The sequence below is a fragment of the Heteronotia binoei genome, chromosome 10 (genome assembly GCF_032191835.1).
Source record: "Heteronotia binoei isolate CCM8104 ecotype False Entrance Well chromosome 10, APGP_CSIRO_Hbin_v1, whole genome shotgun sequence".
In the NCBI taxonomy this organism is placed as follows: Eukaryota; Metazoa; Chordata; class Lepidosauria; order Squamata; family Gekkonidae; genus Heteronotia; species Heteronotia binoei.
The window spans coordinates 74,870,284-74,888,694 of NC_083232.1; the positions used below are offsets into that span (position 1 = coordinate 74,870,284).

Genomic DNA, 18,411 nt, shown 5'->3' on the forward strand with positions numbered 1-18,411 from the left:
GTATCATAATGCCCCTATATAAATCAATGGTGCAGTCTCATTTGGAGTACTGTGTACAATTCTGGTCACCGCACCTCAAAAAAGATATTATAGCATTGGAAAAAGTCCAGAAAAGGGCAACTAGAATGATTAAAAGTTTGGAACACTTTCCCTATGAAGAAAGGTTAAAACGCTTGGGGTTCTTTAGCTTGGAGAAACGTCGACTGTGGGGTGACATGATAGAGGTTTACAAGATTATGCATGGGATGGAGAAAGAGAAAGAAGTACTTTTCTCCCTTTCTCACAATACAAGAACTTGTGGGCATTCAATGAAATTGCTGATCAGTCAGGTTAAAACAGATAAAAGGAAGTACTTCTTCACTCAAAGGGTGATTAACATGTGGAATTCACTGCCACAGGAGGTGGTGGCAGCTACAAGCATAGCCAGCTTCAAGAGGGGATTGGATAAAAATATGGAGCAGAGGTCCATCCGTGGCTATTAGCTACAGTGTGTGTGTGTGTGTGTGTGTATATATATATATAGGTCACTGTGTGATACAGAGTGTTGGACTGGATGGGCCATTGGTCTGATCCGACATGGCTTCTCTTATGTTCTTATATGAACTTCTCTCAAAAGATTAATGATTTTATCTTTACGTTCATTTTCTGGTCTTGATTTCTACCCAAGGAAATACCATCTAATTACCTGCTCTTAGCAAGTGCTCTGTTAAACAGTAATGTGATCAGAAATGGAGAGGTAGTAATCAGAAAAACTTATCACTATTGCAGATGTTTTATGACACACGCAAGGACTGGAAAACTACTGTGTAGAAACACAGAAAAATACAACTTTAACTCAATGACATTTCTATTCCTCACAGTATTAATTACATATGAGAAAATGGCTTTCAAGAACATAGCTATTCAATACAGCCTTTTCATGAGTTAACTGAATTTCTTTGCTTTTAATAAATCACAGGACCACTAACATTTTTCTTATGTGTTAGATTTAGGAAGTATTTCTCACTAAGACATATGCTTGAAGTAATTTGTGGGTTTGCAAACATGAATTAAGCCATAGCAGATAAAATCTTTTTTGTTTGTTTGTTTAACTTCAGTAAAGGAAATTGGTCCTATATCTAACACTGCACAAGATAACTTGCACAATGAAAAGTAAGCAGAAGTCCCTTACACTGCCTCGCTTTGCCAGAGAATCACCGTAGTCTGCTGGCAAAGTCCGCTTGCTGGACTTTTTCTGCTCATGTTCAACTGCATCTTCAATTATAGGCTCAAGCCTCATCTGGACAAACATCAAAGATGTGGATCAATTTCTTTTCATTATACAGTGAGGAAAAATTTCAAAGCCTTTTAAAAACTGTGATCTTCAGAAAGCTATGGAATACTCACTGGTGTTTAAATAAAAAGAAATGCAAAAACCCAGTGAGGCTCTGCCCATAAATTTCAACAGTTTCTCTACCCATAAATGCAACAATTTCTAAAACACTGTGGGCCCAAATGGGACGAGGAAGCAAATCTTAAAACAGTTTTTTTTTTAAAAGCACTGAGAAGTATCCTCAAATGCTTTAATATTTAATTCCACTTGATCCTAAATCTTACAGGTATTTTGTTTATGAAGAAACCTGTCAAATGTTAGCTGATATCCCACCCTGACCAACTCGCTGCTTTTATTAAAATTATGCATACTTTATTCTCTACCAATAAATGTTCTTATTACCTCTGTGAGAATTGTAGTGTCATATGAAGGCTGATATTTTTCCTTTTCGGGGGCAGTTCGTTTATCCATCTTTTCTCTGTCGGTTTTCTGCTTCCTGTCTGCCCCTTTCGGCTAAAAATTAAGTTAGAGGCAGATAACATGTTGAAAATGTTATATAATTAATCATACTACTCCAAATTTATCTTCTATACCATCTTAGAAGACCTCTGCTTATGTCACTTACCTTAAAAACTTTAATTTGGCAACTAGCTGAATGCAGATGATCAGTGTATTCGCCATTTTCAGCCTGTTTAAACGTGTCAACCTGAATCCTAAAAGGAACTCCTTTTTCACCTCCATGTTTGCGAGGCGTAAATTCAGTGCTGATACAATGTACCTGGGGGGGAAAGACAGACACAGTATATGTGCTGATTGTCTCTCACTGTTATTATTTTCTTGGGAAAGAAGATTTTGTGATCTAGTCAACTGATGCAGAGATAAATTCTGAAATCTCTTCCCATCGCAGTTTTTGGATTCAGAGACTGGTGCTGCATATATAGTACTAACTTAACCTGTGGAATCCACTGCTAAGAACAGTAAAACCACCAGCTTAAATGAATTGTAAAAAAGAATCGGATACATTCATACTAGATGTCCACAGAAGATATCACATCCATCAACACAAGATAAGCCTATATACCAAGACAGCAAAATGGAACTTTCACATTCAAAGGCATTATCTCCCTAAACATATCTCTCTGCAGACGGGAGCAGGGCAGTGCTGTTGTTTTCATTCCCATTAGTGAGCTTGGACATAGGATGGTGGACTAGATGGATTCTTTATCTGACTTATCAGCACCCTTTTATATTTCAATTGTCAATTATTAAAAACATAAGTAATACTGCAATAGTGAGTTAACATCATATTACAACACAGGACAGAGTTTCAAGCTTGTACCAGCCTCAAGTAAAAGTTAGAGCTTCAAACCTGAATAAAGGCAGATGTTCGTTTTCCAGGATCCCACAGAAATTCAACTGCATTGAGCTGGCTTGCATTTGTCCGTATATCGATTACTCCAACTGACATAGGAATATCTATAAATACAAGCATTAGGGAAATCAATCTCTCGGGAAGTTGGGATACTGTTATAAGAGGATAACTGTTATAAAAAGATCTTCCTAAATTAAGTTATAGACTTGCTGTGGACTTAGTAACTAGAATGCTGAGGATAGTAATACCTTAGAAACAGCAATGATGCTCTTGATGTGAATAGTTTTTCTTAATTCTACACATACCTAAATCAAGTAGTCTGTCTCCAGGACGATTCCACTTCCAGCCCTCTAGCTGCTGATGCTCTGTATACTGCAGTCTTCTGTCATGGAACACAACTCTTATGATACTCTAGTGGAAAAAAATAATTATACATGGAATTTAGCAAAAATACATTTGCCAACTCTGTGCCCAAATTCTCAGCACCATGTGCTTCAAGTCACCATACAGAGATGCAGGAATGTACTACAAAGCTATGAGCTCCTCCTCAGACTGCAACACTCTCTTCCCAGAGTGACTGCAAATTCTTTGTGTACTTTACAGGAGAAAAAAAAAAGATCAATCTCATTTGCATAGGGGTGAAACAGTGCAGAATTTGAGGATAAAGTTACAGTCCCCCAAGCTCTCTGAACACTAGGGGCTTAACAAACCCACCACATTCAGGGGTGGAGTCTAGTCAATGGGTCAAAATTACTGATTTTACTAACATAAAAAAACCCACTTTGATCACAAACTGACATATTACAGGACAATTTAATTTCAGCTTATTAAAGTAAAACCAAAACTTCATTAAAAATACTTGGACTCCACCATCCCCATAGCCAGCCACTGCACACCTTTCTTTTGAAAATAACATTTTTATGATAGGATGTTTTCATTATGGCACAAAATTTAAGACATAAAAAGGATTCCCCTTTAAAACTGATTATATACTGCAGATAATAAAATAGCAGAAAAGTTTCAGGTGTGTGGGGGGGTCATTGGTACACTGATGACACCCAGCAATAACTGTTGATGGGTAGCCTGCCAGATACCACCCCTTCAGTTTTGACTGAGGGATTGGAGCCTGTGGCAGGATTGTTCAAGCAGAGCTGGTTGAGACTGAATTGTACTAAAATGGAGGTTCTGTGGCTAAGCAGGTTCTGTGACTGATTCAGGGTTTGGGTGCCAACTCCTAGCTCTTGATGGCATGCCCTTAACTGTCAAGAGCTTGGATGTGATTCTGGATGCCTCCTTATCAATGGAGGCCCAGAACACAAATGTTGCCAGAGTGGTATTTTTCTAATACACCACGTCAGACAACTGGCTCCCTACCTGTCCAACCCTGACCTAGCCACAGTAATCCATGCAATGGTCACCTCCAGATTGAACTACTGTAACTCACTCTACGTGGGCTTGAGACTGATAAGGAAACTCCAGCTGGTACAGAATACAGCAGCACACATCTTTATTGGGTCGCTGAGAACAGCACACATTTGATCTGTGCTGCATGTGCTGCACTGGTTACAAGCTGAGCACCAGAACAGGTTCAAAGTTTTGATGCTTATCTTTAAGGCCCCTAATGGTCTAGAACTCATGTATCTTTGGGACTGCCTCTCCTGGAATATCCCCCAAAGAGTATTTATGCTTCGCTGATAAGAACTTGCTTGTGGTCCCCGGCCCGAGAGATATCCAGCTCTCCTCAATCAGGGCCATAGTTTTTAGTGCCCTGACCCCAACCTGGTGGAACTCCCTGCCTAGTAACATCCATGCCCTGTGAGACTTAATGCACTTCTGCAGGGCATGTAAGGCAGAGATGTTCCGTCAGGCATTTGGCTGAGGACAGTGAGAGCAGTCATCCAGCTGGCACATCCCCTCCTCGCAAGATGGTAGTATAACTGAAAATTCAGATCACCATCTGAGCAAATTTGACGAATATTTTATTGTAATTTTAAAGTTTTAACCTATATAATATGTTCGTTATTTATTATTGTACACTGCCCCAAGTCCTGTTTACAGGGAATGGGTGCTATAAAAATCAAATTTAAGAAATAAATAATAAGACATATTAAAACCATACATAAAATAATAATGAGAACAAAACATTACTGTAAAGTAAGACTTGTCTTTGCTGTTACTTTCTTTGGGGATTTTTTGCTGAAAAAAGAAGTCAGCAATGAACTTGTTTCTCAACAGTTTTCCACACTGCATCCACAAGTTTTTCTTGTCCTCTTCTCCCTCCCCAAATGCAGTAACAAAAACAAAAAAACACCAGTTTGCCCTCACAAAAAACAAAGAAATACTAACTTTACTGATCAGTTGTTTTTTTTAAAAAAACCCTGACAAATTAATGACCAAAATGAAAAAAACTGACTTTTACTGATTTTACTGCCCATTTACCATCCCTGCACATTGTACTCGGTTGAGAAGAGCTCAGTCAAGTTTACAGGACTGGCTAAAACTGCATGTTAAAGAGAAAACTGAAGAGGGCATCAGGAAAACACCACCAATAAAAAAGGACTACATACTATCTATGTGACTGGCCAAATCTATATAGGGTGAAGACAGCAGAATTAGTTACTATCTTAACACTGCAATCTGGATTCAGTTGGACTCAGTGAAAATCCACTATGTTACGATGGAGGAAGTTCCACTCCTGCCAAGCAGCTCTGGAGTTTGTCAAAATGAGAATGTCTCCTATCAGTTCCAGGTTCTATAAATCCATCAACCTGATGTCTGGTGCTTCTGCTTTAGCTTGAAATGGGGTCACCAAGCAGACACCTTGTATGAATGATTACTGACCAGCAGCAAGAATGTGCATTTTGAAGCCAACAGTACTTTTTAACATAATTTCTGCTTCCCAATACTACTGTTTCTCATTAAGGATTTCCTAAACACTACAGGCTCCCCCTTTTAGTCTATTTTTTGATGCCCAGAAGAGATGTAAACAACTGGGCTGGAAACATACTAGTATCGTTCACCTAAATTGGCTCATATATCCTATGACATTTGCATTGAATTATTTTGTTGACTACAGCCCTAACACATATTTTGAAGTCTCAGGTAACATCAACAGATTGAAAGTCTGGAAATCAAGAGTCAAGATTTCCTTATCAACTAGACAGGCATATTAGGATATATTTTTCCAGATATGATAAATATTTACAGCTCCTTTTATTAGATAAAATAAATACCTCAACATTCTGAAAAACTGAAATGTAACTTCTATCCATCCTCGCCTCTAAAACTGGGATTTTAGGCCAACATATCCTGCAGAGCACAACAACTTCAGCATCCCCTTCCCATGCACTAATTTATGAGTTTGCATGCTCCTTCCAAGCTGAAGATTCAAGCTTTTATACATCTGATTTTAAACACGAAGTAATTACAGGCTTGAGTCAGCATGGCATATAAAGAACATGAAGTATGCTAAAGTCTCTAATTCAGATATCAGTCTTAACACACTCTTTACCCCAATCCCCACTCTAATACTGGAATAATAATACTGGCCGACATGGTGTTTATAGGACTTACTTAGAACATACATAAAAAACATCAATCACTTAAGAGAAAAAAGTTAAACCTATAATAGCCTTCTTTTAAACTCACACATATTTGTCAAACAAACTGAAATTCCGTTTCTCCTAGTAAGGTTATTGGGACCATCACACATGCAAAAATTCCTCTGTAATAGCTTAAGGATTTAGTTATTCTGCTAGTCATTCAGAGGATGCTAGCAAGTTCGAAGCTCTATAGAACCTTCAGAAATTTCACAGATAACTGAGTTGGGTGTGCAAACAGTCTCCTATAAGCATTTTTAAAGTCCAAAGTACAGAAATGTACTGGGAGCAGCCCAAAGGGACTCCATGGCAGACACAAGGAGACAGGAATCATAGCTGAGCCAACAACATACCTTTACCAGTTTTCCACTAATTTCTGGCATATCTCCCATTTTTCGATTATCTAACAGACGTATTTCATAGGACTGACCTTTTAGGGGGAAACAAACAAACATGTTATTTATGTAAAACCCATCCTCTCACCAAATGAGGCTGTGACATGTCCTGTAAACTTTCGCCATCAGATGGGTTGAACTGGGTTACATATCTTAAGTACATTTTATATTTTAAATTGTGGAATGTTTAACTGTAGCTTATAAATTGTATTGGAATTCTATTGTGATGTAAGCCACCCTGAGCCCTGTTTTTCAGGAGAGGGAGACCTAAATGTCTAATTTAATAAATAATAACTAAATCTGACTGAGCCATATTTGTTTTGCATTTCCCACACTTCTTGAAAAGTGCTATTGATTGATCAGTGGGAGAAAAAGCACCTAGACAACTTACAGAAAACTCTAGCACAGATCCTCACAACAGCAAAGAGAGGACTGAGAAACAAGCACTCTCCCTGCCTCAGTCACATGTCGATTTGGGCAGGAATATGCTGACATAAGATGGAGGGGAGGAAGAGCATTCTAAGTGCTTGGAAAATTCTGGGAAGCTTTAGATTAATCTCTGTGGTTGGTCTATGCATGTGCAGTCCTCTCAGCACAGAAACCACAAAGATGAGCACTGAAGAAAGAAAGAAAAAACTCCCATGAAATATCTCCCCCTTTTGCCATGAGTGAAAAATAAGATTTTATTCAAAATGTGTAGTATGAAATTTTTTGACAGCATTAGATAGTAATTTCAGTGTATACTGTAGACATATAGAACTTTGCGAAGAATATTTCTACTTGAATGTAAATAATTTGACAGCAACATGCTATAATGTCAGACAATAATTATGAAAGAGTTCAATATTTTCAGTGTTATATGAGTTTTACTTAATATTCAAACATACTAGTAGTCCTAACTAATGAACAATACACTTGTTTACTACAAAATTTGTTTTCTACCTTCAACTTTTATTTTTATCTCTCAGACAGCAAAAATAAGACCTTTATGCTATGGTAGCACAGGATGCAGCAGTTCACAACTTCTCAAGTATCTGGTATACTTGAACTTTTTTAAAAAAATAGAGAACAAAGACATTTATACTTCTAAACTCCATGACTATACCAAACAGTAAACATGTACATGCTAACAAAGTTATAAATGTTGCATTTTAAATTATTAAATCTGTAACAGTTTAGGTTTGATGGGAAACTAACCTATTTCTTTGGGGGGGAAGATTCCCCTATGAATTCATAATTTCCAGAATTTTTGCATCTCTAGGTATAACAAACCTCCTTAATGCAAACAATTTCAAATTCATGTTATTGCTACATTTTCAAACTTTCAAAATGTGTTAAATCGTAATGTTACAATAAAACCTTGCTTACAGGAGCAATGCTCACCTTGATTTAAGTAAGTAAGGGTTTCATCATGCAGTTTGACAGCAGGAGATGTTGCAGCACACATAACATATTGAAAAGGTGGATGTTTTGCATCATTATCAGGTGGAAGGCTAGAATCTTCTTGCTTGAAAATGGGCAAAGCCAGAACATCACTGAAATAAGAAAAAAAAATAATATCTCCAGATGCATAGTTTTATTTATGGTAGAAACAAAAATGCTAATGACCAAATAGGTCATTCATCAGCTTTAACCCATGACTTACACTGTCCCTTTGGGGAAGAAAGACAGTAAGTGATGATGACAACAGTGCAGTAGCAAAAAACACATGAAATGCAATCAGACAGGCCCTGTATTTTGTGATACATTCCTGAAGCACATCTGCTTTATTTCAGAAAATAACTCAGTTCTTTCAAACTTACTGTATCCCAACAGCCACCTAAACTTAACACTGGTCAAAATTGCATATTGAAGTAGTCACTATCCATATGTAATCACAGCACATAGCTTCTCACTTGCAGTGTATAAAAATGCCACAAAATCAGGCCTTTAATTAACTTCATAGTGAAAACAATTTTTTCCTCAATTTTTCTCTTTAAAAATGTATATATTTGGAAATTTCCATAAAAATATTACACTGGTAAAAAGAAAACTACTCACTAATTGCAAACTGAAAACAACTCCTAATTACATAAAGTTAAAGAGAGAAACTATCAAAAAAGAGATCACAGAAGTTTCCTTTAAACTACAGGCACCCAGATATATGGCCAGACTCTACCCACCTCAATTTCTAGGGCTTCACATAGGCTTTCAAAACTTTAGTTTGTGGTCAGTTACCATTTATGCAGTTAGCTACAGCTCCTTAACATATAGCATTTCAAATTTTCAGCTTAATGGTCTAGGAACATGAGTATATAAACAACATTTCAAGTGGAATTTAAGGATTATATACAAATCACAAGCTACCTGATTTTGAACTTAAAATAAGATAAAAATGTTCACCACAAAAGTATGACAGACAAGAGCTGCAACCAGGACCATCAAAATTACATACTGAATTACCAATTCAATACTGAAATCTTACTGAAGCAGTGTTTTTAGCCCAAGTCAGATAGTTGCACGCAGTATGAACTTAACAGTTTACATAAAACTACCTTGAACCATATGGACAAACAACAAATGCACCATTTATCTACTGTAGACAAACCTTCATTGTATTCCACCTATCAAGGAGTATGCAAACAAGTGTTAAGTAACTGATACATTAACTACTGATCCACATGTCAAGTGAAATTCAAACGACTGGCTACTCCTGACAAAATCTTTACTGGAACAGGGTTATCAAGAATGCCCTGACAGGATACACTGAAGTACCATCACATCAGGACAGATCCAGTCACACGCCTTTATGCATATTATTTCTCTCTTCAAAATACATTTTGCCATATTATACAAACTGTCAATTTTGTGCAAGAAAAATCCTAATTAGCAGTATGCAATGGTTTGTTTCTTAGGCATCCAAATACATACCACTTTGATAATCTATTATGTTACAAAATGTATTCAATTGGTTTCCAGTTATAAACTATCTGGTTTTAAACATGTAGCGGGGTATTTATTCGTAATGCCTGCATTCTGTTGATTGTCAAGCATTCAATCAGAAGGGTGACAGGTTTTAGGAACAACTTTTAAGTTAGCAGCTTCAGCTAGCTTAATATCTTTCATCTATATATTTCAATCCATATATATTACGAAGCAGTGAAGTAATTACTACCAAAATATTTGAAGTTACCCAAAATTATAAAAAAACTGTGTTTTGCTGGTATACAGTCGAAAGATCAAAAACAGATTCACAAAATATTCTTATCCACAAAATGAATCATGGAACAGCTATCATGAGTGAGCTCACATATAAAGTTTCAGCTGAAGAAGACACAATCTGTTCCTTGTTGAAATCATCAGCTAACCCAGATTGCTAGAAAGTTGTGGTTTACAGATTATTTGAATTTCTACAGATCAATGTAGATCACAATGGAATTCAAAAGTATCTGCTCACAACAAAATGATTATGAATCGCTTGGAAACAGCAAGATTGCAGGCTGCTTCTGAGTGCCCCTGAAAGTCAGCAGATCCAATCTCTCCTTCAAACAGAGAGACAGACAAGTCAGTAGTGACCACAATTTCTGATTGACTACAAAATGTGCGGATTCCCCAGTATAACTAGATAAGGAAAAGACCAGTCAATCACAAACATATTAAAACAATAAAGATCTAAGGTTACGTTGAGCCAATACAACACATAACAATAGTTTACAGTACAGATAAAACAGAACAAACTGAATTAGAAGTTCATTAGCAAAAATATGTCCTTTACTCTCTTCTCAACACTTCACTGACACTGCAGGAACTCTCCCTCCCCCTTTAGCTAATGTTCACATTAAATATCCATCCCTTTATCAATCTGACAGTACTGTGATGTTCTGAAATAATTTCTGTACGTCCACCACACCTCTAGAACAAGCTGGAAGTCCTTTTTTTATACACTACAGCTTATGTAGATTCAACATAAATGAGTGCAGAAAACACAGTGCTGTAATCATGCCACAGGCGTCAATGAACAGAAAAAACACTACTTTAGTTTGTGTTTAAGTTAGAGGCAGTCAGGAAGAGCCCTCAGAACTGAAAAGAATACACCTGTCTGAAATGTTATGCTTCTGGGCTCACCTTTTAGTGCAACATGACAAGTCTGGCCAGCAGCGTCTGAGAGAAGGACGTCATGGGGGGTTTCTTTAGGCTACCTAGAACCTGTTATTCCAGTACAACCAGAGACTCCTTTCTCGTATACAAATGAGAAAGGGTGTCAGTACACGCTTGGAAGCCAAATAAGGCTTTCCAAACCTTTTGCGAGGATCATTGCCTCAAATGATCTTCCTCCCTTGGCCTCCTTCGCATTTTGAGCCCTAGTCAAACAACAGAGTGCCCAGTTACAGATGGGGGGGGGGGGGGGCCAGCCAATTGCAACTGGGACGAGCCTACAGAAAGACAACAGGAGCAAAACAGGCAATGCCGCCTCTTCCCCAGGAGCCCTCTCCCTCCGTGGGGTAGGCAAGCCAAACATGCTAGGCAATAAGAGAAAACCTATAGGCAGCCAGCGAAGGCCTCTACTGGCTGAAGCGAGGCAGCCAGCGACGAACTCTCCCTCGGCCAGACCTCTCTTCCTCTGGCACATGGCGGGGAGCCTCTCCTTCCCCCCGTTACACCCACCTCATGCTATAGGCGCCAGCCCCGAGCTCCTGCCCGATGCCGGAGAGGCTGGCGTCGAAGTCGTGCGCCAGCCCAGACTCGATCACCTCGTCCATCTTCAGCACCCACGCCATCTTTCTCCGGCGGCCTCGAGAGAACGGAAGGAAGGAAGGCAGGGAAACGGCAGCGGCGGTACTAGGAGCCTCTCTTCCTGCTCCTTCTCCGCGGTTGGAGGCACGGCGTTGGGCCGCCTGGCCAGGCTGAGGTGCCGGCACGGAAAAGCGAGGAGGAGGCGGCGGCGGCTGTTAACGGAAACTCGGGAGGATGGGGGAAGGGAGCGGGAGGGCGCCTCAGCCGCGGGGGAGCCCTTTTCCCTCAGCAGAGGCGGCGGCCGCGGGAGGCAGCACCAGCACGGCGTTCAGCAGCGGCATCCTGCGCCCGTCCTTAGCTGCTGCCGCCGCTGTTGCTGCCGCCGGCCGCCTCCTCCACCCGCCGCGTCGCACGGCCCAGCTCCTGCCGCCTCCTCAGCAGCCGCCTCCCGGACCCGAGGCGCCGTCAACCAACCGCATCAGCGCCGCCCTCTGCAGCAGCAGAGCGAGGACCCACCCGCCGCCGCCCCAGCCGCCACCTCCGCTTGGGCCCCGCCTAGCAAGCCCCAAAGGCTCCCCGGATACACCGAGCTGCTCCGGCGTCCCCGCCTCCTTCCTGCCGCGCGGCGGCAGCGACGACAACAGCGGAGCCTGCGCTAACATGGCGTCCACATCCTCCTCGCCCTGTCGCTTCTCTCCATCCCTGCTGACTGGCGGAGGCGGTTGAAGTGCCCGTTGCTCGACGCTGGTTTTGAAAGGCAGCCCGGCTGGCTATTCAGAGGCTGGCGGAGGCGGTTGAAGTGCCCGTTGCTCGACGCTGGTTTTGAAAGGCAGCCCGGCTGGCTATTCAGAGGCTGGCGGAGGCGGTTGAAGTGCCCGTTGCTCGACGCTCGTTTTGAAAGGCAGCCCGGCTGGCTATTCGGAGGCTGGGGGAAAGGAGGGCGGTTTTTTTTTCAGCCAATCAGAGCGTACCGCCACCCCCTCTCCACCTACACAAGTTATGAGCGAGATCCCGTGGCGGGCAGCAAAGAGAAACAAAAGACTGCAAGACCCAGCATGCAACGCAAGTTGCCCCTATAGGGAAGGGCCCTAAGGCTAAGGTGTGGGTCCGTCTTGCATTGCACAATGTAACACATTGTGCTAGGAGCTTTATAGGCCTTCATCTTCTAACGAAGTCCCAAAGTTGTCCTAAGGGAAACTTGCTGACCGCTACGACGGTGTCTCAATGAAAGTTTGAATTTAATGTTTATTTCCTGAGGTGTTATTTGAAAACACACACATGGTAATAAAAAGACACACACATAATAATTACATTCCAGCTTGAATTCAAATGTGATGACATTCCCAACTCAGTATTGGTGACGTTGGCATCTTTAATTTAAATGCACTTCCAAATTATTCAGAATTTACTAATAGGCTGCCTCTGTCACTGAGACTCAAGGTAAATTACAAAATTAGAAAAACAGTACAAAAAATAGAGGACAGTGCAATATAAACGAATAATACAAATAACTGTCCAATGATCCACCATTCTGTTCCCTTCCACTAGTTTCTTAGTCACATCAAATGTTCAGCTAAACGAAATTTAATGATCAACATTAACTCTGGTGGAGGTTTTTTCCCTTCAGATCAAAACTGTTGAGAATTAAGGTGACTTGCATAACCTTCGACCTATGCATTTGGGTTGAGTTTCTGGGTCCCTATCCCCATTCTGAAAGAAATGTGACACAATTTATATGGTAGCAGGGGTGAAATAAATGCATTTCTTACTGTTACCATCTGCCTTGGGGAGTGATGGTTTTTTCCTCCCATCTCCTCCAAATGCAGCTCAGGGGGGCAGAGTCAAGCAACTGGTGCTGCCACTGCTGCAACCAAAGTTGACTATGAGGAGGATTGGTTAGAGTGGGTGCACAGAGTGGTGATTTACCAATGAAGGGACATGGCTGGCAGGGGAGAGAAGAGGAGGTCCTGTGCATGGATTGGGAGGCAACTTATTCTAATTCTTATTCTAATTCTGTAAGTGTCAGAGAGGCAAGATGCTGTTCGGTTTAGAAAGTAGCTTGCTTCTTAGCAATGTAATGTGCTATACAGGAGAAAAAAAAAGCAAAAGGTGTTCTCCCACAGTGGTGCTTTTTTGAATCATAAATGCCACTTACTAAAAGTGGCTTTGGAATACATTTGGACAATAAAAAAATCAGGGTTTCTCTTCTCTCACATTTCCCATTTGTGATATGCTCTTGTAACATCCAGAGAAATTACAGCAATGATAAAAGAACATTATCCACAATTTGATTTGTTCCTTACCACAGTACATTGCTGTTACAGATAGGATTTCTGGTGAATATTGTGACACTATTCAATTGTTGGGTAATGTGAAAAGAGCATTTTCTGGTGAGACGATGGTGAGTTGAACTGAGGAGATATTCAGTTCTGAGTGTGTAGGTGTGGGGGAGAAATTTAATCTGAAATCGGATCATTCATGCTTTTGGCTCTTCATAGTGAATCTCTCTCATTCAAAGTTCACCTGTCATGGGCAACCTGGCAACAGGATGCTCTTAAGCTACTTTCCATCTTGGATGTCCTTGCTATGACAGCCTTGGTAATGGCATGTCATGAGTAAGGGAAATTTTTGTGTACTTGCTGTGAGCTGTTGCCTAGCAAAATCATCTTAATACTTTCCCCCTGACAACTCACAAGGCTCAGGCCTGAAGCAAAGCCTCTGCTGTGCCTCATTCTGCACAATGTCAAAACGTCGTACATAAAAATTTACAAAATGGAAGTGGAAGTTCTTACCTTTTTAATTCTCTTTATGTAACTCTGAAGACACTTGCTCAAAGATTTGCATTAAAAGCTATACATTTTGCGGCTATGTGACAGGCTGATTGGTATACTTCTAGTCCATAGTCCAAGATATCCAGGAAGTTTGCTTATGCTGATGACACAGTGATTGCAGTAAGAACTGAGGAAATACTGACTAGGGACCTTGAAATTTTGGCTGACTACTAGCCTAAATGGCAGCTTAGCCCAGGCCCATAGCCATAGGGGGGCCTGTGGGAGCACTGCCCCCTGACTTTCAGATGCCCTTACAGTCCCTTCTTGACTCCAAAGTTTTAGGGTTGGCTGCCTCAACTTGGCCACTTTCAGAGCCTCTAGCTTTTGCCCCTACCCCAGAAAGCTTCTGAGCAGTGGATGGAAAAGAGTGCCCCCTGACTTAAAAATCCTGGCTATGCCCCTAGCTTATCCCAAGCAATGCTCCCTCTAAGCTGTAGAGACTTGTGAGCAAAAATTCTACTTTGTGAGCTACTGGCATTAAAGGTATAAGCTACTGCATAAATTAGCTTGCTCTGGGACCATTTTTCCTGAGTTAAGACAAAAATGTGTGAGCCAGAGGCCAAAAATATGTGAGCTAACTCATACTAATTCAGCTTAGAGAGAACACTGGTCCCAAGTCCAGGAAAAATAGAATGATCCTGTCTCCATCTCAATAACATTCTTACCAACTGTGAACTGAATGTCTACCTTAATGCCACTTGACAAACTGATCTATAAACACAATCTTTCCAAAGTAGCAGCAAAAATACACACGAGATAACATTCTCCAAAAATTACATGGTACAACTTGGGATGCATCTGATACAATACAGATGCTCAGCTTTTGGGTTGGTGTATAGTACTGCAGAACAGTGTTCCCTCTAAGCTGAGCTAGTGTGAAATAGCTCACTATTTTTTAGCCTTTAGCTCACAGATGTTTGTCTTAGTGCAGGAACAATAGCCCCAGAGCACTCTAATTTATGCAGCAGCTCACAACTTTAATGCCAATAGCTCATAAAGTAGAATTTTTGCTCATGAGACTCCACAGCTTAGAGGGAACATTGCTGCAGAATGTGGTGCTGCAGTGTGGCTCAACAGCCCCCATGTCCACAGACTTGATGTCCAGCTCAACACAACAGCAACAACCATTAGTGGATGTACTAAATCCTCTCCAACCTATTGGCTACTCACATTGTGCCACATCACTCCCCCACCCCGCATCTCTGAAGACAAGATACTCTTCTTCGTGAATATAGAAAGATTACTGAAAAAAAACCAGGTTGCTTACCTGTAACTTATGATCTTCGAGTGGTCATCTGTGCAGTCACACACATGGGTCTTGCCGCTGGCAACGGATCCGTACCTCAGAGTCTCCAGTAGCTCACCTAGAGCGTTTTTTGGCGCACTCTCCCCGGGGAGCAGGCATTGACTGCGCATGCCTGGAGCAAGTGGGAGGTGCCCCTCCCACTCAGTTTCTTCCAGCCACTACTGACAGTCTACATAGGCAAAACCAGAGCAGAAAAGCCAGCAGAGGGGAAGGCTGGGTGGGCGTATGTGACTGCACAGATGACCACTTGAAGATCATAAGTTTACAGGTAAGCAACCTGTTTATCTTCATCATGGTCTCTGTGCAGTCCCACACATGGGTGATGAGCAAGCTGAAGATCAAAGAAAGAGGTGGGTGCTGGCAAGAAAAATTAAATACTTACAATGTATGCAGGCACTCACCTGGGATGACTGCAGTGGAAAATGGCCCTGAGAACCGCTTGGCCAAAGGAGGCGTCATGTCCAAAGTATAGTGGGAGACGAACGTGGACGGAGAGGACCATGATGCAGCAGAGCAAATGTCTTCTAAGGAGACGCCCTCCAGGAAGGTCGAGGAGGTCGAGACCACTCTAGTTGAATGAGCCTTAAGACCCTCAGGTAAAGGTTGCTGTTGTGTCCTAGGCTCAAATGGGAGAACTGTTACTTTTGGAGGGAAGCTGAACAAGCCAGAGCTTGAACTCCACACCAGGGTTCCAGAGAAGGCCTAAGCGTGCCCAATCAGGGGACGGATTGAAACATAAGTAGCCAATCAACACCCAGGCTCATACTGTACCCTGATAGGCCCTTAGGGCCCTGTAAATAGCCAATCCGTGTAGATAGTTAAGGACCAATCAGAAGGGGGCAAGAATTGTATAAAGGAGCGGGAAGTTTGAACAGAGCTCAGTGTGTTCCTGAAGTAAAGCTTGCTGAAATGACTCTCCGACTCTGGTCTCTTACTGCGCCGACCCCAGTACATTATAGTTGCTTAGCAACTTTGTAGAACAACCGAATTGCATTGGATAGCCACTTAGAGAGTCTCTGGATAAAAATTTTACACCCTCTGTGGGGATTGCTGTAGGCCACAAACTAGGGTCCTTATAGGAGGGTTGTGTACGAGAGAGGTAAAAGGACAAAGCCTGTCTGACGTAGAAAGTTTGTGTAGAGCTTTTTGTCCAGAATCTTTAGGTTCAGGGAAAAATGTGGGTAACGAAGTAGAACTCGATTAAATTTTGAAACAACTTTTGGGAGGAAGGCTGGATCCACTCTTAGGACCACCTTGTTCCTGTGAAAAACTGAATAAGGAGAGTCAGAGTGGAATGCACACAAGTCACTAGCTCGCTTGCCGGAAGTGAGTGCAACCAACAGGGCAGTCTTCCAAGAAAGAAGGTAGCTAAGGGCTCAAATGGAGGTTTCATAAGTTGTGCAAGAACTAGTGACAGACTCCAAATGGGCACAATAGGTTTAACAGGAGGGTGAAGGTGTAACATGCCCCTGAGGAATGATTTGGACAGTCTATGGGAGAAAACAATCTGACCATTGACAGGCTTTTGGAAAACCGAGATGGCTGAAAGATGAACCTTCAAAGAGGAATAACTGAGTCCAGAAACTTGTAATGACAAAAGGTATTTTAAAATCGAAGACAGAGGTACAGTCTCTGGATCAAATTGTTGAGAAAGCGCAAAAGAACAGAAGCGCTTCCATTTACACTGGTATGAACGTCTAGTAGAGGGTTTCCAGGCATTTAGGATAACCTGTGCAACATCTAATGACAAGTCTACGACCGTGTTCTCCATGCTGTGAGCCCAGGATCTGGATGTTGTGGTGCCATATCTGGCCCTGATTCTGGGTGAGACGGTCGTCTGCCAAAGGAAGGCGATGGCAGGTGTGATGAGACAGCTGAAGGAGTCTCGTGAACCATGGTTGCCGTGGCCACCATGGCGTTATTAGGATGCAATCTGTACTGTCCCGAATGATCTTGACAAGAGATTAAGTGATTAGTGGAGTTGGGGGGAAAAGGTAATGTAGTGGTCCTTTCCAAACATGAAGAAAGGCATCGTTGCTTCTCCTGGAGTAAAAGCGATGGCATTTTGAGTTGGCCCTCATTGCAAAGACATCTATTCATGGGACCCCGAAGCATGTGAAGATGCGATGCAGATAGCGTGAATTGAGGGACCATTCGTGGTTGTCCAGCCGAATCCTGCTGAGGGACTCGGCCAACATGTTCTCTATATCTGGCAAATGGATGGCAGTCAGGTAGATGTCGTTCTCGATGCACCACTCCCACAGGGCTATGGCTAGTCGACATAGACAGACTTGGTCCCGCCCTGCCTGTTCACGTAGAAAACTGTAGCCATGTTGTCTGTTGTAATCTGAACATGTCGGTCGGTTAAAGACGGGAGAAAGGACTGAAGAGCCCTGTGAACAGCAATAAGTTCCAGACAGTTTATGTGCATCGCTCTCCGAGACAGTCCACAGACCTCTGACAGTCTTGTCCTCTAAGTGGGCTCCCCATCCCCACTTGGAGACATCTGTAGTTACAACAGCAGAAGGGGGGGACGAACAAAAGGCATTCCACAGAGCAGGTTGTTCGGAACGGTCCACCAGGAAAGGGAGAGTAGAACTTGCTGAGGTACAATAAGGATGGTGCTCTGAGGTTGTACGTAAGAGTGGTAGGCACAAACGAACCAGAACTGGAGGGGCCGCGTATGTAGTCTGGCAAAACGGAGTACCAAAGTAGTTGCAGCCATGAGGCCCAAAAGATGTTGAATGATGATTGCAGAGAAAGTATGACATCCTGGGCCAACGACAGAATAGTTTGGGCCCGATCTAAGGGAAAAAAGACGAGGTGATGGCACATGCAAAGACGAGCACCTATGAATTGTAGATCCTGTGTTGGGGTGAGATG

General features: G+C 41.9%; 1 protein-coding gene across 3 annotated transcripts in view; it reads right to left on the reverse strand.

Annotated features, from left to right (window-relative positions):
* Window positions 1-11,729, reverse strand: part of UBP1 (upstream binding protein 1) — a 28,898-nt gene extending 17,169 nt beyond the window's left edge. Inside the window, exons 1-8 of one of the 3 annotated variants that reach the window (XR_009555856.1) lie at window positions 11,323-11,477; window positions 8,062-8,213; window positions 6,637-6,713; window positions 2,990-3,095; window positions 2,682-2,788; window positions 1,938-2,090; window positions 1,715-1,825; window positions 1,172-1,279 (exon numbers count right to left, since the gene is read on the reverse strand). Coding sequence is in view for 2 of the 3 variants with exons in the window: in XM_060247536.1 (XP_060103519.1) it covers window positions 1,172-1,279; window positions 1,715-1,825; window positions 1,938-2,090; window positions 2,682-2,788; window positions 2,990-3,095; window positions 6,637-6,713; window positions 8,062-8,213; window positions 11,323-11,435 (927 nt within the window). In the remaining variant the exon portion in view is untranslated. Of the gene's footprint in view, window positions 1-1,171; window positions 1,280-1,714; window positions 1,826-1,937; window positions 2,091-2,681; window positions 2,789-2,989; window positions 3,096-6,636; window positions 6,714-8,061; window positions 8,214-11,322 lie in introns of all 3 variants that reach the window. The other 2 variants (XM_060247536.1, XM_060247537.1) reach the window with 2 other exon arrangements.
* Window positions 11,730-18,411: the final 6,682 nt, after the last annotated feature.